Source organism: Bos indicus, chromosome 15, assembly GCF_029378745.1.
Source record: "Bos indicus isolate NIAB-ARS_2022 breed Sahiwal x Tharparkar chromosome 15, NIAB-ARS_B.indTharparkar_mat_pri_1.0, whole genome shotgun sequence".
NCBI classification, from domain to species: Eukaryota; Metazoa; Chordata; class Mammalia; order Artiodactyla; family Bovidae; genus Bos; species Bos indicus.
This window is the reverse complement of record NC_091774.1, coordinates 32043240-32063297: the sequence shown is the minus strand read 5'-3', so window position 1 is coordinate 32063297 and position 20058 is coordinate 32043240. Positions and strand designations below refer to the sequence as shown.

The following is a 20058-nucleotide window of genomic DNA, read 5'->3' as shown; positions in this document are numbered from 1 at the left end:
AGTGCTTCTCAGGGATATTTTCTAGCCAAAGGATGATATATCCTATGTCTTGGTGCTACTCCACACTTACAAGTATTCCAGGGAAAATGCTACTAGATTACCCTCACACCCTCATTTAATTACTTCATTTTTCTAACCTCATTCTCCATTCAATCTGCAGTTCTAGTATTTCTGAGGTGGGAGGCCAGCAGTAATTCTAGGTACTAACACAGACGGCAACATAGCTCCCTCTCCATCATGCCGTTTGGGCTTACTCTGGTAACTCCTGCAGTATCGTGTGGACTGTCTCCCAAGAAGCTTTGCTGTTGTTGAGGACAAGTTTTCGAACCCCAGAGAAGGACCCAGCACATGTTCTTTCTAAAACTGATAAATTCAGAGGGTTGGAACTCAGGTTTAGAAACTCCAACTGGGGAACATTTGACACAATTTTACTGACCTACGGAGAAAAAAAAGAAAAGCATATTAGGCAGTAATCAGAGATTTTAAACAGCAATCATAGTCAAGAAAACCTAAGTGAGTGGGTCTCCAGGCAAAATGCCACTTATACTATGAAGTCCTATTTAGAGATGGTATGCACAGAGAGGCATAAATAATTTCAACAAATCATGGCAAATGATTTAATTCCTTTCTATAGCATCACTGAAAATTAATGGTATAAAAGAAAAATTTTCTATGTTGCCTCTGGCAAAGTTTTTGATTCTGCTCTGTATAATATTCTCTTTGATATCACTATATGATATTTTGGAGAAAAGATCATTTGGATGACATTTTCTAAAGAGCTGAGATTGGGTCATGTACAAGTAATTCTCTTTGAATATCTCTTCCTTCCATTCTCAGTACAATATTAAGGCTAATTAAAGGTTTATTGAAGACCACATGGTAACAATTCAGGTATTCAAAATTAATTACATAATCATTTAGAAAACACTTTCAGCTTGGTCCAAAGATGCACCAAACTTTAAAATATATTTACTTAAAAATAAAGAGCATCTGTGACTATATTACAAAAGAGAAAACATGATCATCAACAAAAGAGAAAACATGATCAAAACATGATCATGATCATCAAACATGATTTAGCGAGCAACTTGGTACACAAGAAAGAAAAAAAAAAAGGAAATGAGCTTCATTGATTACTGACCTTAACTATTCCCTATGCACTGTACTAGGTTTTTAGGGCTTCCTGGGTAGCTCAGGTGATAGAGAATCCACTGCAGTGCAGGAGATCCTGGGTTCGATTCCTGGGTTGGGAAGTTCCCCTGGAGAAGGGCTGGCTACCCACTCCAGTATTCTTGCCTGGAGAATCCCCATGGACAGAGGAGCCTGGCAGGCTACAGTCCATGGGGTTGCAAAGAGTCGGACACGACTGAGTGACTAAGCACAGCACACTAGGCTTTGGTTTAAAATGCAAGAGATTCATACCAGTTGGCATATATTCTCCTGTATGATCTCTTTTGTGATCAAACGGTACCAAGCATTTGGGTGATATATGCCTAAGATTTGGAGTTTAGTGAGTGGCCACAACACAGCTGAATAGTCCACACATGGACCGATCCTTTGCTGCATTCTACCACCTGGATACCAATGATACAAAGGCTTTTCACACAGAAGATGATGACTAGCTATGCTTTAAGGACCACAAAAAAAAAAAAAAGATGAAAAGGAACTGGCTCCAACTATAGCATGAAGGATAAGTTCTAATTTTAGTACTGCTGCTGCTACGGCTGCTAAGTCGCTTCAGTCGTGTCCGACTCTGCGACTCCATGGACTGCAGCCTACCAGGCTTCTCCGTCCATGGGATTCTCCAGGCAAGAACACTGGAGTGGGTTGCCATTTCCTTCGCCAATACATGAAAGTGGAAAGTGAAAGTGAAGTCGCTCAGTCGTGTCTGACTCTTAGTGACCCCATGGACTGAAGCCTACCAGGCTCCTCCATCCATGGGATTTTCCGGGCAACAGTACTGGAGTGGGGTGCCATTGCCTTCTCCCAATTTTAGTACAACCCCAGTTAAATAAACAAAGCATACACCCTTTGCTAACCACCACCCTTCATATTTTATTTTTATAATAAAGAAAACTTCCCCAAAATGGATACTCTCAAGAGTTTTTGAAGCAATTTCTGAAAGAATTTCCAAGGCTAGCAGATACCTGACGTGATCCTCTTCATGGTTTGCATCTGCACTACTATCTAATGAGAATAAAGATTTAAAGTAATGACTCATCATACATCACCCACTGGCTATCTATTTTACATATGGTAATGTATACTTTTCAGTGCTATTCTCTCAAATCATCCCACTCTTTCCTTCTCCCACCGTGTCCAAAAGTCTGTTCTTTATGTCTGTGTCTCCTTTGCTCTGTGAAAACCAGGAGGGATGGGGTGGACGTGGGAGGAGGGCTCAGAAGGGAGGGGACACGTGTATGCCTATGGCCAATTCATGTTGTTATATGGCAAAGGCCATTACAGTACTGTAAAGTAATATCCTCCAAATAATTAATTAAAAAATAATTACTCAGCCCTAGAATATCCTAAAAAATGTAACACTGGACTACAACTGAATAATCCAAATATTATTTGGAAAATAGTACATGTTAGAAATAAATATCTTCTTTAAAAGATTAAAATTTAAAAGGATTTTGGGTCACCTTAGATTAACAATATTCTGGAAAATATTATAGTCATTACACAGGTAGGTTTATTCATGGCAGAAAAATGTCTTAATAGTAAAGGCTAATATTCAATGAGTATCTCAGGCTTCTCTTTTTTAAATTCTAAAACTAGAAAACAAGACCCATCGATCTGAAATGAGTTCAGGATACTCATATGCAGAACATGGAGATGAACTCAGACCACCTCTTCGGTCTCCACAGCTCTATGACTTAACAGGGGACCCTCTACTTTTGAAAAGGAAGAAACTAAGGTTTTAAGAAAAATGGGAAAGGATTGTGAGATAACAATCTGTAATTTATACCTAAGCTATTCTCTACTTCACCCGAGTGGGGGCTTCCTCCCTCCTCTAAACTGCTTAGTTCAATTTCCTTTATAAAATGGTTTTGATAAGGAGAGGAGGATAAAAGAGATACTTTGGGAAAGGTCAGACAAAAATCTACTTAGCCAAATATTCAAATCAAAAGCTAAAAAATGCATCTCTTTTTTTTATACATACAGATGCCCAGTTTTAGAAGGGCTGGAGACAAATCTTTGCCTCTCCCCCAAGTATTACACTTCTCACTCCTATTTATATTAGCCTCTGAATAGATAGCAGCCAGTTGTTTAAAGTATAAAAGAAGCTACTTATAACATTAAGGACCATTCAAAAACACTGAAAGGACAAACTAGATTATTCTGTTCCATACTGCTATATCAAATACTGGCTGAAATAAACTTAGTTAATGGCCAGGGACAGATGATCTTTCTGGTAATCAAATACATGTGTTGCAATGGGTTGGAATGTAATATCTTAAAACTGTGACCTATGAGGCCTTCTGTAGCTTGGCAGAGAGTTTAATCAATTCTAAAAAAGGTCAATATTCTTCCACTGTCAGTATTTCTCCCCTATCTCTGTGTTCTGATATATATTCTAGAAGACTGGGATGAGCTACAGTTAAGGGGAAGGACAAAATATAAAGGAAAGATGAAAACAAAAATAAATTGGAAAATGGAAACCTGAAGGGTAGCAGCAAACATTCATTTGAAAACTGCCTGAAATCAGACTATAGAGCACTTACAGGAATATACAAACTGAGCACCAATACAGTGCAAATAAACGTGTGGCTGTGAGTGTCGTCTCAGCTGTGAGCTCAGTCCTGTCAACTCTTTGAGGCTCCATGGACTGTAGCCCACCAGGCTCCTCTCTCCGTGGAATTTTCCAGGCAAGAATACTGGAGTGGGGTGCGCTTTCCTACTCCAGGGATCTTCCCAACTCAGGGATCGAACCCACGTCTCCTGCATCGGCAGGTGGATTCTTTATCACCAGCACCGCCTGGAAAGCCCAAACATGTGACCCTCTGGCTCTATTAGTCAATGTGGGTTGGAAAAATGTTCAGTGTAGATCTTTGTCTAAGCAGAGAAAAGGCTGAATTACCTAGTATAAATTTTGTGTTCTGATCCGTGTTGACACAAATCATCTTTCTGAGGTAGCAGTTATATCTCTAGTAAACTGTTCCCACTAGTTAGCAAAAGCTTATGTATGTGGTCAAAGCACAAAGTACAACACCTCTGTGAAATTTTTACTGCCAAAGGAATAAATTTAGGGGAATCAGCTTGTGAACATAGGAGCTAAAATGATTCAGGGTAAGAGTTGGTCTGACTTGTCATCCACGCAGGTCAAAAGTCTCACCAGAGATTCAGCAGGAGGACTGCTGTGGGAATCCTGGAGAAGGAGGATTAACAAGGTAGTTCTTTTTGCATCTGTACAATGTGGACAGAGCATGCATGTCAATTAAGCATCTCAAAGGACCCAGAAGGCACACACTGTAACTTGTTGAACAGTGACTGTAAGAGTTGTTTGTATAAGTGAACCAATCAATAAATACATGGATAAGTAGAGACTGTTTCTTGGAAACAGCCAGGTAAATCTGTATATATTAACACATGATTTAGAAATCAAGTGGCGTACATCTCAACGAATTTTGGCAAACATCTTAATGAAAGTAGGAAATATAATGGGGAGCACAGATAACAGATTAAATAAGACTATGAAATGGATGAATATAAGAAAAGCTAAAGAAAAGTAAGTTATAGATAGATTTTTCTTTAACAAGAAAGCGGTCTTAGAATTTGTATCACATTTAATATCTACCAGGTGTCTTGATAATTAATTTTATCAGTAGCCTTGTCTTACAGATGATAAAGGAATAAGTGAATTTCTTAAGATTACAGGAAAAGTTAGAGCAACTGGGCCTGATCAAACCTCAAGATACATTTATTCTTTAATGAACTCAGCAAACATATGAATGCCTAGAATGCTGCTGTTTGCTGTTTAGTCACTAAGTCACGTGCTATACTTTGTGACCCCATGAACTGTAGCCTGCCAGGCTCGTCTTGTCCGTGGGATTTACCAGGCAAGAATACTGGAGTGTGTTGCTATTTTCTTTTCCAGCCTAGACTGCTACTGCTGATGATAAAAAAGAAAGCCCTGAAAAAGCTCATGGTCCAGCAGAAAACTGCCAAGTAAGCCAGTGACTGCACTACACTGTGATGAATTCTGTCACAGCAGCGTGATATAGGTGTGTGGATGATCTAATTCTGCCTGAGTGAGAGTCAGGGCAAGTTTCAGAGAGGAACAACAACTTGGGCCAAATCTTGAAAGATACACAGAAAGCAGCTGGGTAGACAGAGGAGAAAGAGAACAGTAGATTCAGAATGAATAAAAGCAGGGAAGTTTTCCTTGTCAGGATTTATCATGAACTGCAGAAAAGCACATGGCTAAAGATGGAGAAAAGACTCTGGAAATAGCAAGGGGTCACATGATGGAGGGTCACACTTAGAGAGTTCAAACCATTGTTTGTAGGCAGTGAAAATCAGTGAAGGGACTTGAAGCTTCAAAACCACGTTTCATTATTTAAAGGAGTCTGGTACCACTGCAGAAGGTAGCTTAGAGGAAGCAGAGTAAAACCTGAGGCAGAAAACCCATTAAGATACTTTTCCAGTAGTCCAAACAAGAAATAAGAACCTAAATTAAGGTAAAAAATCAAGCAGGAAGAACTATTTTTCTCTTAAAGATACCTTATATCAGGTCATGTTATAATCAGGTAGTAATGTTATATATAATAACAAGAGAGAATGTCATAATACTATTATTTGTGCAACTCAGAGTTACTCTGAGGTCAAAGGCATCAGTTACGTCAAATCACCAATAGGACTCAATAAAACAAGGAAAAGTTCTAAAATATTTAGAATAAATTTCAGTATCAAGAAAAAATATTTTTATAACCTTAGTTTTGAGCTCCAGCAATTTTTAATGTCAATTTATGGTAATAAATAGTGAAGTAGTAGCAAAGAACGAACACAGGATATGTAAACTATTGAAACAATAGGTAATTTAATGCACTGTTAGCAGTCTAAACCTCTGTGGTCTTATTAACCTCTTGATGCCTAGAATAAAGTTTCTCAGTGTTTTTCACATTAATGAAAAACAAGCAATAACAAAGTTAACTGGAAAATCACTATAGAAACAGTTGAAGCAATCAGTTATTTCTCTTGAGACATACAGAGAAGAATCCCAAGTGAGAAGCAGAATTCAGCAGCATACATAGCAACACAGAATAATATAGTGAGTCATTGCTGCCCTTCACCAAAACTCAGCAATATAAAAGCTTTACCTCATGCCAGTCTTCAAGTTTATTGTCAGAAAGATCTAGTTCTGACACGTGAGCACAGAAGGCAGCAATTTCTTTTTCATCTCCTGCACAGGTTATTCCACAGCTGTTCAACACCAATACACTTGGGAGGTTGAGGCGATCTGAATCACAAGGGAAATGAAACATGTTCTACGTCAGCCTAATTCTTGTCTACATACACTGAACCGTCAGGAATCAAAATCAAATTATGTGAAATTACACAAGGCCCTGAGAATACAGGATGTGATGGAATCCAAGGGTATTGAATTTCAAGGGGGAGATAGCCAAATATGACCCAGGAGGAGATTAGAAGTACTAGACTGAGGAGTCCTGGAGGCTTTACCTCCTGGCAGGACTGTTTAGCTCAACTACCAACAACAGAACCATCACCCACACTGTCACCTTATCATCTGATGTTAGATCCCTGTGATTCACGGCAGGGCTGCCACTGTCTTCTCATGGCCTCAATTCTTTCTCTTTAAAATTTAGTTCAAAAGTATCATTCTGGTTAGCTCTTTTCTCAGACAGTCTGATTTGTATTTTCACCTCTTGTTGCCTTTGAAAATTATCTCAGACCATTAGGTAGTGTATCGGCTAAATCAATTCTGTTCTTCAAGTTCATATCAACTCAAGGAATCTTCCTCACTTACATGAATCCATTTAAAAATCTACATCTTTCTCCCATACTTGTCCATCAGTCAACCCCCTTTCATATCCACATAGAATTTGTCCCTTAGAAAAATGAGACTTTCAAAAATATATAATTATGAGGGAATATATTTCAGAGTCTTAAACCATTCAATGAATTCAGTCAAACTACTGCTTGTTCAAAAATAAGCCAATAAAATCACTCTTCCTATCTCTAATAAAAAGGACCAATATGATAATTCAGCCACTTTTTTCCTATTTGATATAAAACAAAGACTAACAAAAGTATATTTTATAAATGGAGGCCTCAAATAATATGATTTTTCAACTTAGTGCTTTTCACAAAATCAATTTTCTCAGGCTGGAAGTAGATCCTAAAAAAATGATCAAGTAAGAAATCCACTTCTTTCTGCTGTTCCAGTTTATATGGAGTGGTAAGATAGTGGTATTGAGAAATAACAAACATTTAGTAACCTTCGGACATAGGAACTTTAAAACACTGTTTAATATTAACCTCCCATAATGACAAAGTACTATTTCCAAGAACAATTAATTACAACATTAAGTTAAAATGCAAAACGAAAACACACATTATATGTTTCCAGTTGTAGATGACTGCTCACATAAGCCCCCTCCTAGAATGTCTTTATCCCCTCTCTAACCAAATTTTACTTTCTTGAAGGATTAGTTCAAATCTCACAATTTTGAACTCTTTCCTGTTCGTATTAACTCACTCCCTAAATTTCTTTCCCAATCAGTGTGCCATTCATTTGATTCAATATAAACTACCTTGTGTTATTATACATTTTTATAAATGTGAGTATCTTGTAATCCAATAGGCTATGAGGTCATTGAGGGCACAGGCCAGGCTTGTACTATCTTCTACCTTCCAAGTTCTTTGAAATACTCTCATTCAAATATTGCTCTTGCCCTGTGAGTGCAACTAAAATGCCTTTTGGCCAATCTGGAGGAAGATAAATCCTTTCAGGTTTTCCAAGAAACTAAAATCATAGAAAGGGAGAAAGGCTATTCAATTCATAATTCAAAATAAAGGGAATCATTTGCAAATAAGACAATAGTCTGGTTTAATGTCCTAAGTAAGTTCCAGTAAATAAATGTTTTATGTCCCATCTTTCTTACCTTTCATAGGAGAGCCCTGAGGTGTGGCTGGGACATGGACTCCCATCCCAGGACCACGGCGATAAGGAAAGTTTTCAGGACTGTATTTTTCACATAATACTTGCATAAAACTCCTCCCGCTAGGTTGATCCATCTTCCTTTCCTAAAATTCTATAAGAAACCAGAAATCATCAAAATTTGTCTATTTATTCACACAGGAAATATTTACTGATAATCAATTATTTACAAGGTACTAAGCAAGGCATTGCCAACACAGAAGAGATGGTCACTGACCCCAGGAACTTATACTGTGGTGAGATCTCATGATTTAGGGAAGCTACATAGGCAGACAAATGGCAGCAATATAGTTCAGCATATGGTAACTGCAATACAGATGAAAAGAGCTACAAGATTTAGAAGAGAAGGCCATCAGCCAAGTGTAACAGGAAGACTCTGGCTGGTGCACGGGTTCACGCGATAGGAGGAAAGGGGGCCAATAGGAAGGTGCAGATTAAACATCAGACTGAAGAATGGGACGAATACTTTGACCCTGAATTGACGTTTGTTACTTAAAGTCCTCTCTTCTTCCACAGCTACTTCTACTGAGGAATGAGTATATAGGTTCTAGTTGATGGGATAAAAATAAAGAATTCTATGGAGGCTTCTGGGAATAATCCTTAAAAGATAGCCAGTGTGCCCTTTGTCCTCCTTCCCCGTCTCCTCAGTTCTATTGCCTAGAAACAGATCCTTGCTGTTGTGACCAAGAGACACATCCTAAGGAAGGTGAAACAAACAGCTGAAAGGGACTTAAGTCCCTGAGGATGTCATGGAACTGAGGTGCCATAATGCTGCTCAGTGCATATCTCTGGAAATTTCAGTAAAAGAGGAATAACCTTGTTTTATTTGAGCCACTGTCCTCAATTTTTCAGTCACTTAAAAATGAGCCTAATCCTAACTAAGTCAGAGTATCATTAGCACTAATGTATTAGTATTAGTATTGTCAAGGTCAAGTCTAACCTCAGCTAAGGGTACAAACATACTGTAATCCCAGCATACTCCCAGTACTCATGCATAGGTTAAAAAAGGTAACATCAAACAGCGTGGGCCTGCTTACCATTATCTTGAGGAACTGGCTTTTGATCTGTATTAAACATAAATCAAAATATAGGCCACCAATTGTCCTCTGTAGTTCTATTAGAAACTAAACTTTTTACTAAAATAATCAGAAAAAAAAGGAAGAAGGATAAAGAGTACTCAAAGAAGAGTACTCTTCTTTGAATACTTAAACAGAGCAGAGAGAATGCACAATGGTATAGAAGAGTAACCAGAAGAAATCTAACAAGAGAGCATCAGGATCACCTAAAGAGGAATCTCAGACAGAGGAGACCCTGTGTGGGAGAAGAGTTAGATGCTGCAAAGTACAGGGGTGACACAACGAGAGCCCAGTGACGCAGTGGTAGTACAAGCAGATTCAACATCTATTTAGAAAGCAAGCTTTTCAGGAGTTTTAGGGGCCAAGGGGAAGACGGAGTCAAGGCTGGCTCCCAGGTTTCTAGTCCAGGTGACTAGGTCACTGGTGATAACCCTAAGTAAAAAGAGAATGCAGAAAGATCTAGTTTCAAGCAGGAAAATGATGAATTCTATTTTACACATGTTCAATCTGAGGCATCTGATTCAGGGAAACAGACTGAAGTTGGGTGAGAAAGGTGAGCTTGAGGTGAGGCTTTGGACCTCATCAGGAAATATCATGAATAAGGACAGTCAGGTGACAGAACTCTCCAGGACACTGATATTTAAGATCCAGGTAGAGGAAGCAACATCATGAAGGAAAACAAAAAGGGAAAGAGAGTGGAGTATATAGCTAACACTTTGAGAAGTTCTGATGAGAAGGTGAGGAAGAAAATGAGCTGATAAGGAAGGCAGGAATAGGACAGAGTAGGGATTAGGGGAGCAAGTGCCCAAGATTTTTCCTCTTAAAGTAGGAGAGACCTGACACAGTTTAGATTATGGAGATGCAGCAAGTAGAGCTGGAGAGTATGAAAACGACTACTGGTACCTGGTCCTAGGAAAAACTAGCAGGAATGAGCCTTCTAGAAGGCTGTTTGGTACTGGTCAGGTAACACTACAAACTGTTTACCATTGGCAGTGATATATTTACTTCACTATGCTGCCCTGGGTTTGCTTTTGCTTTCAGTCTAATTATACTCATGTTAGGTATTTTCCTCATGTGACTGTCCTGGCTCCACCATGGCATTATAAAGGTGAGCAATGCTATGCAATTCTGCTTCTTCAGCATTGATTCACAGCATCTGGCACAGTACTCTACACACAGTCATGGTTCAATAAGTGTCGCTGAGTACTATTAATAAAATAACTAGCTTTCGGTATGCCAAGTAGAAAGAGCAGAGGATTCAGGATCAGGAGTAGATATAAGTCCCACCCAGTTCTACCACTTAATACTTTTGTGCCATTGAGCAAGACATTGTGTTTCTCTGGGGCTTAAATGTCCTTTCTGTAAAAGACAATATTAATGTCTATACTTCTTGGAGTTCAGGGTTACCATAGAGCTCTGAAATGTACAAATGTGTTATTTAGATTATAGGGCTCTTGTAAATCTCTAAAATTCAGAACTGTTACTAACTATAAAAGGAATTTGTAATGTGGTAAAAGGCACATAAACATAGAAAACTTCGACTCTGGCAATTGCTAGCTGGGTAAAACATAAACTAGTTATCTAACCTCTTTCCACTTCAAATTTTCCCACTATGGATGAGCTACAAATTTCCTCTTGTATTTGCAGTAGGAATGTAAAAATGACATGAATATAAAAGTGGTCTTTAAACCTGGCCCACTTTCTAGATCGCTACCAGGACCACGTCTTCTGTACTTTATGACATCAACTCACAAACACCTAGAGCACAGAGGAGACACTCATTGACCACACGTCCAAAAGTTTTATCTGTGTGATCTATCAAAGTTTAGACAGTGGAAATGCATTTCATAACAAGTATACTACAAGTCAACCTGAAAATATAGGGCTGCCCTCTGTCACGGTTGTCATTTGGGAGCTTAAGAACAGGGTCTGTTTTAGTACAAGAGAGCTTGTTCTTTCTGTGCACACGGAGTGGTAAGTACATGCTGCTGTCCTCTGTCCCAGCACTGTGCCAAAACCGAACTCTGCATTTTCATCAATGACTCCAGAAACCTCCAGGTAGAAAGGTTCTTTCTCAACGTAAACTCATCACTGACAACAGACAGCACAGAGCAGGTGCTATGCCACTAGTGACAGGCCCCACGGTTCTGATCAAAGGCCGCCTCAAGCAGAACGCCAAGAGAACTTTCAGAAACGTTTAACAAAAAGTCAAAGAGGTTGCACTGCTATCTTCCATACATACAACTGGCAGTTCAAAAGAATGAAAACTGTGTGGGAGGGTGCTCAACTGTCAGTGTCAAAATAACAAGTCACCAAGATTAAACAGCATCTTTTAACTGGAAGCTTCACATTCACTTAATCCTAAACCTCTTCATTCAAGGACAATAATCTTAATCACAATTTAAATATAGACAAGCTGAGTGTGGAATTAAAGAGACCTTGGCTAAAACTGGAGTCTGGACAGGGCTATAGGCTGAGCTTTCATCCCTGCCTTGTGACATTAATTACTTCAAACAGGAAGAGACGCAAGCCTTCATCTATGACAGGAAGATGTTGCCTACTTTACTAGTCAGCAGGAAGAAAAAAATGCTCCACCCAGTGACAACCCAGCCAGAGACTGAAAACAGCCCAACCAACCGCCATACTTCGGACTCCCAGCTTCCTCAATGGACTCTTTGGTTATGTAACGCCACCCTCTTCAGCTCCCCTCATTTTCCCTATAAAAGCAAGTTCCCCTTCCTTGGATCTGCCTATGGTCTGCCATAGTTTGCACATCTCACATTGTAAATCCTCTGGCTATTCCCGAATAAACTGGCTTTTGGTGGTTAAGTAACTGACTGTTATAATACTAAAACTGATATGAGGATGGTAACGTTAGAAACATATACAAGTTAAAGTAAATGCTGGTAAGCAAGTAATCGTGGGAACTTAAAAGTTATTCCTCATGGCCCCATGCTTTAAGTTTTTCTAAGTAGTCTGCTTTTTTATTTTTTCTCTAAAGACTAAAAAGCAATATTAGGCAACTTCATTGGTTATTTTCCAGGATACTCTACTGGAACAGCTTTCCATGAATGCAGATACTGTACGCATTAATACACAGATTTTGAATTAGAACACTAAGACTGCAAAATGGATCAGTAACATAAATCTACTCGAAACCTGCTGGGGCACTTGGAGGAAGAACAGTAGGTGGGAAAGGAAAACTGAAAACCAAATAGACTGAAAAATGAGGAAATATAGGATGGAAAAAGACCTTTAATTGGAGCCTTTTAAAAGGTTTTTTGGGAGGTGGAACAATAATCTATTACTATGGAAAGAACTGGTCTCAAGTTACATCTGATTACCTTCCACAGTTGCAGAGTTCTAAAAAACTTATAAAAGTGTTCTGAATTGGTGCTTCAAGCCAGGGAACCAGGAATCTGGGGGTGATGTTGCTTGGTTCTCTTACCGAGTCATGGAGTGTGCCTGTGAATATCTTAACCCCTTTGTGCCTCAAATTCTGACTATGCTATATGCTCTTTTTATAAGCACCTGGTGAAAGTGCAAGGATAAGGAGCTCAGGAGACTTTTGCCAAATAGATTAATATCAGAACAGGACAACCATTTACCTAAGTAACCTCAATTGCTATCAATTTGACTCAACATCAGGTCACAATTAGTATGAGACTCAACACAATTGGAAACAGAGAACAGGCCGTATCTGACCACTAAGAGAGGAAGATACACAAGATATGGCCTTATGCTGGTATGCAAGACCAATATTTATTTCACCAAAAAATTTTATGGCAGACTACTACATTTTATATAAACACTATTAATACCAGCCTCATTCACAACTTCCAAAACTATCCCAGAGTCCCAAAACATTTAAAATCTTATTAAAAAATAGGTTTATCTGTCTATATATGTATAAACTATCTCCAGAAGGTAGAATATCCAGAAGGATAAAACAAAAGTAGTAAAATTCATGTGGTTGACTCCAAAGAGAGGAAATGAGGAACAAAGTGAGGAGAGTGGTTTTTTACTGTGTACCTGTCTGAACCACCTGAACTCACCAGATGCATATATCACCCTTTCTTTTCCCATATATTATCTTTTCAAAATACGAAACATTTTTAAGTGATAATATCCGGGACTGACCTGATCTGTCAAAGTGTTTTTTAAGTCATTATTGTCAACTGTCTGTGGAAAAAAAATGCCAAACTCGACTATGTGGAATATAAATTTTAAAAGAAATAATAAGTTTTAAAGGAACTGGGAATTGAGGAAGAAAAGAAATAAAATGGTGGCTAAATGGAAATATTTTTGTAAAGGGGCACTGATAAAGAAAAAGAAAGGGCTTCCCTGGTGGCTCAGAGGTAAAGAATCTGCCTGCAATGCAGGAGAAGCAGGTCCAATCCTTGGGTCAAGTAGATCTCCTGAAGAAAATGGCAACCCATTCCAATATTCTTGCCTGTGAAAACCCATAGATAGAGGGGCCTAGAGGGCCACAGTCCATGCGGTTGCAAGAGTTGGACACAGACTGAGTGACTAAACAACAAAAAAGAAAGCAGAACAAAACACATCTGCGCCTCAGAAATAAACTACAATCAAAATGAGAGGCTGGGTTGAGATGAAGTGGGAAAATGACTATGATGTGTACAGAGTGGTGGGAAGAACACCCTCAGGTCTCCAGTGTCATTTCTTTTGCTAACCAAGTTAAATGTGTTAATAAGTTACCCAATATTTCATCCAAATTACCCAAATGGTATCCAAACCACTGACTTAGGAACCACAAGAGATCCAGGAGGCAGCGGTTACAAAGCCACGGCCTAAGGATGCTTTGGAGCTTCAGGCCTCCCAGTTGCCTCTTGCTGTGGAGACTAACTAAAGACTGGGGCTTCCTACAAGATGCAAATTACTGGAATAATAAATAGTGGCAAACTGACTTACAGCTCTCAATAACAAGTCGCAATAATTCAAAATATGCATTAGTGCAGGATGACGCTAAACATTCAGGAAGAGTTTTCACAGCATAGAAATAATAAAGAAGAGGGAAGCACTCCCAAGTAGCTTAAGTTTATTTTCAGCCATTTGACACAGACCCATGCAGATACAATTTATAACTAACCAATCTTATCTATCCATCAGAGAAGGGCAGGAGAAAAACACACTTTAGAGCTACCTGCTAATATATTGCTACCAAATATGTGAAAATAAAATTTAGGTTAAACATTTTGGCCAAAGGCTCCACAATTTCACCTTTGGAACGGTTCTGTTGGTCAGATGACATTTCATTCCAGGCATTTTTCTCTTCTCAGGTACCTACTTCCCTTACAAGACAATCTGAGAAGAAGAATTTTTCACCACTTGTTTAATAAAAATGGAGACAACAAATATATCCAGTTTTCACTCTCTCTTTTGCATGTTACCAAGTGGTCCCAATTAGGCTTATTTACTCGTTCATTTATTTATGAAATGTGTGCCCTCACAAAGTTTACAGTCTCATGTAGTTCCATTCAACAAACATGACCCAGACACTGCATCTGTGCCAAGCAAAAAGAAAGGAGAAAATAAAATACAAACTCTGCCCCTACGGCATCACAACCTAGAGGGAAATTCAGGAAGATAATACATACCTCAAACAGGGCACCCAGAAATAGTGAATTAAAGACAAGAAGTGATGAACTTTTGTAAGTATAATCAAGAAGTAGGAGGTGAGTCCTCAGCCATTTGGAAAGATGACAAAGATTAGGCTAATGGGATGAAGAGCATTCCCGGCACAGGAAACAACTGAAGATAAACTTCACAAGACACATTAAGTGGTTTTGCTACAACATAAAATTTGCATAGGGAGCAGACCAAAAAGTGGACGGCAGTCAGCTCATGCCTGACCTTGCTCAGTTTGACTTCATCCTATAGAGATAAAAGAGAAGTTTTGACAGATTGCTGTGAATATTGCAAGGATGGGGTTACCAATCTTTATTTACACTATCAAGAGGTCAAAAATGATAATTTTTAAAACCCTAAAAGGACTGGGTAAGTAGGAGTTTGTTCACCTTAGAGGAAGCATGTTCAGTACAGACAAGGGGATAAAAACCATAGTTTAGAGAGTTAAGGAAATAAATAAGTGAAGACAGTTAAGTATAGACCATGCCTTTGAGATGCTTAGATGAAAACAGAAGAGATGGGACAGGTGATGAAGAAAAGTGAAGTGTTCAGAGATAGAGAGCTGTTATATTTTGAAAGAGGAATTTATAGGATGAGTTTTGGGGTGTGGGCGGTAATGGCATGGAGGAGGTCAAAAAAACTAACAAAACAAAGCCAAGGAGGAAAATCTGAGTAGTGTCAAAGAATCTCTTAGTACTACTAGCTTTCTTAATTTTTGGAAGTTTTTTTCAAAGCCCGTTTAGCTTTTACTTTGGGATTCCTAACCTCATCCCCAGAAAGCTTCCTGTTTTTAAAGATCCCCATTATTTCCGAACTCTGCCAGATTCTTGGACATTTTAGGTAGCTGGGACTTTAGCTTGTTGTTTTGTTTCCTACGTCTTTGTGATCCTTGGCAAGAGTGTACCCTAATAAAACATAATTACTCTGGGAAAGCATATCTGTATTTTACATATTTTTACCTCCAGGAAAGCTTAAAAGAAAGAACAATAAAGGAATGGATAAAGAAGATGTGATACATATATACAATGGAATACTATTCAGCCATAACAAAGAACAGAATAATGCCATCTGCAGCAACATGGGTGCAATTAGAGATTATCATAGTAAGTGAAGTTGGTCAGAAAGAGAAAGACAAATACCATACGATATCACTTACATGTGAAATCTAAAATACGGCACAAATGAACCTATTTACAAAACAGAAACAGATTCATAGACATAGAGACTGACTTGTGGTTGCCAAGTGGAGGTGGGATTGACTAGGAGTTTGGGGTTAGTAGATGCAAACCATTACATTTAGAATGGATAAACAACAAGGTTCTACTGTATAGCACAGGGAACTATCTCTAATCTCCTGGGATAAACCATAATGGAAAAGGATATTATAAAAGAATATACAGCAGAAATTAGCACAATGTTATGAATCAACTATACTTCAATTAAAAATTATATTAAAAAATAAAGAGAAAAGGGTCTACTGATAAGCTTTTTTCTAAAAAAAAGTGCTTTAAAAATACTAGTGATATACACTCTGAATTTTTAAAAATTACCAACTGAAAATAAGCCAAAAAACTGTTATGTCATGTAGATGGAGTTTCACTTTTCACTAGCTAAGCATGTAAATAACTGTTATCAAATAGCTTTTCTTATCTGAAGCATATTTACAGCCACAGCCACACCAGGAGGAAGCTTTGGTTGACAGATTTATAAAGTAGACTAAAAGCCTGAGGATACACCTTACGGTGTGTATTTTTTTCAGACCATTTTTTCCATGCTATGTAGAGACATGCTTTTCACACAAAGATCAAATTACTTTCAGATATATAGCTCTGTAACCTGCCTTTTCACTAAACAGCTCATGAAAAACTTTCTATATCCAAAAATAAATACCTATATAATCATTTTGAGGTCTGTGGAACATTCCATTAACAAGCTTTTGCTGCTGAACTCATGAATGACAGTGATCTCTCCCATAGAAACACATTAAAGATACCGTCCAAGTCAACATACTTAGGCTAGACAGTCTCATTCTGTACGGCGCTTCTGCTTCCCCTTATCATAAAGTACATATACAGGCAACTCTACCTCAGTTACCTCCTTGAACATTTTGTAATATACTAAGCAGATGCCTTCTTGGGATGAAAAGCAAGGAAAATAAACTAATTCTAATAACCTTTCAGAGCTCTTCTCAAGAATTATGGCTTACCAATTCACCAACTGACTCTGAGCATGCCAAGTGCAAAACTTGAGTGCAGCTGATAAGTCCATTATCATAACACACCAGGATCTCACACCCTACTATGAACCACCCTATTTCTCAAAGTCTCCTTCTCAGCTGTATACTAAGCTACACCTAATAATGTGGCACATCAACTTTTCTTGGTAGAAATCTTCTTTCTTAGAAGATTTTTTCAAAAAATGCAACACTGCCAAATGAAATGTGAATTCAGACTCCTGGTCAGCCTCTGAATTGGACTATTAGTAGGGTACTGCTATCCTTTTCACGTATCACAGCACAGTTCATTCTCCTTAAAAGCACCACAATATCTAACCCAAATTCTTTATGTAATGATGTTAGTGGCACCAGAGATATCTAAAACTGTGACTCTATGTTATCAGTGAGTATGGCCTCAGAGCTGTCTGTATTTTTTTACTAAAGAACCATACTGCACACAAAGCACATTTGATATTGGACAAAAGACAAAGTTTTCTCATCTACAGCTGCATATTAGTAACCAGGATTGACTCTCATGCTGGTAGTCTGTTCTGTGCAACACTCGAAATTTCTGATCCAAATGAACTAGCCCAAGAACTTTATAATTTTAATGAGAAAGTACTTGAGAGGAAAAAGATTAAGAAAATACTGCTACTTAGATGTAAGCATCTCTTTGTATGAAACTATTTCTAAGAACTTCTTTCTTGATTCCCATAGCTTCTGTGAGAAATGTTGGCTTACACCAATTATCTACATCCCTACTAAATTAGGCATTTTAGAATACAGAAAAGCACTTTTCATCAACTTTCAGCAATCACAAGAACAACAAAAAGTTTAACGTTCACCTCACCCCTTATTTCAATCAATTCCAAGAATTCCACCCTTATCCCCCACTTTTCAACTCCTTTACAAACAAATCTCCAACAACCCCTATCTTTCCACATGGACCAGAAAAAAAATCTTAAGGCTTTTATGTTGCACTTACTCAAAATTCACGAGTAGAAACATTTACTCTTGAATCGATGCTCCCCGAAAGCTGAGTGTCCCCACACTGAGATTAACAATCATTTTAAAGCCCAGTAATTTTCCACAGGCACCTTCTCAAACAGACAGACTGACATTTCTATTTACACAGGACATGAAACTGAGGTGACCTGCTCAGGTTTCTGTGGCCCAACCAGGATGCTAAGTCATACTTTCTGTATTCCTAATCTGTTGAGCCATGCTGTCTTCACTACAAAAAAAAAAAAAAGAAAAGAAAAAAAATGCATGTCAATAGTATACGGCATCATGCATAAATCATAGAAATCCAACTTATTAAAATATATGAAAACCATCACACCCAAAATACCTCTTGTAACTACATTAAAGTAACTGAACCACAAAACTAAGCAGCTGTACTGACTGGTCTAGTCACCAAAGGGGGGAAAATATTCTTAACTTCTCCTTCCTCCCAAAAAGCACTAAATATTAGTTTGCTGAATGTACCGGTTTTCATTAGAAGAAAATTATACATGCATACTATCTTTCAGCTGTGAATACACAAGCTTAAGGTCACTATTCAGCTGTTTACAGAACAGATTACCCCATCATCTCTACTTGTGTGTACCTACCTATTAAGTTTAACGTAGGAATGGACTACTAGCTCATCACTCTGCAGCCTTCTAGAGTTTACAAAGCATTCTTGTAAACAGCCACACAGAGAAGCTGCAAAAGTTTACAGGTTATTAAAAAAAATTCACTAGCCCTTGCCATATTTTGTGCTATAGTAGTATATATTGCCTGGTGGTAATAAGGGCAACCAAACTGCCTGGATGTAAATCATGACTGACTCTACCACTCTGTATGTGAGCAAGTTACTTTGGTTTCTATTAATAAGTCTCCTCATTCATAAAAGGGGTAAAAGATAGCCCCTAACTCCTAGTTCACAGGGTTGCTGAATGAATGGAGGTAATATGAGTAAAACATGTTTAGCACATCACCTTGCACAGGAAGAGCACTTAAATACCAGCTATTACTCCTCCTGCTACTCCGATTATTACTCTCATTACCATTCATGGAAACAGTAATGTAGGGCTGGTGGACTTATTTACAATTATTGTTAAATAGTTTTGATCTAATATTTTTTGGTCCTAGGTCAATGCTAATTAATGCCAATTAATGAATGTCTGACATTTATAATGTCATTCCTCCTTAACTAGAAGGTATTCCCTTCTCCACCTGTCTTAAGTTTTACTCATTCTTCAAAGCCCGGCTCAGAATACTTGGAGATGAAGACTCTTCAGATACCTCCCGACATAATGCTTCTTTTGAGCGGAGCTCAGCCTATCCATTACCTAAAATATTCAGTGGGTAATTAATCATGTATTTGCATGGATTCTTTTCACTTTTCTCCCATTGTTAACTAATGCATAGTGTTGTGATTTTCATGTGTTTGTTTTAAATCCTTAGTATAGTTCTTGAGGCTAAGAACCATATCACAATGCTTCCTTCTATCATGGGCTGAAACTTTGTGCATAATCCACACTCAATAAATATGATAATAGATGAGTTTCTTAATCACTTCTGATTTTTCATATCAAATGTACTTTTAAAAATATCAAAGGCAGGGATATAACAAACAGATTAGTTATGAAAATGCTTCTTAGCTACCACTGAAATACTAATTATGTCTACCTCTCCATGGGGATTCCAAAAATAAGACAACACATGATAGAGCAATGAATCAGTAGCAGAATAAAAAATTCTTGCTTCCAAGCACAAGTTGAATTCTTCCACAAAAACTATAACCACAGTAGATTTAATACCGAATATATGATTTTGGTATCCATACTATACTGTACATCTCATACATAAGATTTAATAATTTATGCCAATCTTTAGATCAACAGGCACAGTACAGTAACTAAAAATTAATATATGTGCATTGCTGG

At 38.0% G+C, this 20058-nt stretch overlaps 1 protein-coding gene across 5 annotated transcripts in view; it reads right to left on the bottom strand.

Annotated features, from left to right (window-relative positions):
* TBCEL (tubulin folding cofactor E like) overlaps window positions 1-20058 on the bottom strand; it is a 66146-nt gene that overhangs the window by 37122 nt on the left and 8966 nt on the right. For 2 of the 5 annotated variants that reach the window (XM_070803556.1, XM_019975419.2), the window contains exons 2-6: window positions 18739-18832; window positions 18111-18359; window positions 8130-8279; window positions 6324-6463; window positions 255-436 (exon numbers count right to left, since the gene is read on the bottom strand). In XM_070803556.1, coding sequence (XP_070659657.1) covers window positions 255-436; window positions 6324-6463; window positions 8130-8262 — 455 coding nt within the window. In that variant the 5' untranslated portion in view covers window positions 8263-8279; window positions 18111-18359; window positions 18739-18832. The remainder of the gene's footprint in view (window positions 1-254; window positions 437-6323; window positions 6464-8129; window positions 8280-18110; window positions 18360-18738; window positions 18833-20058) is intronic. The other 3 variants (XM_019975418.2, XM_019975420.2, XM_019975422.2) reach the window with 2 other exon arrangements.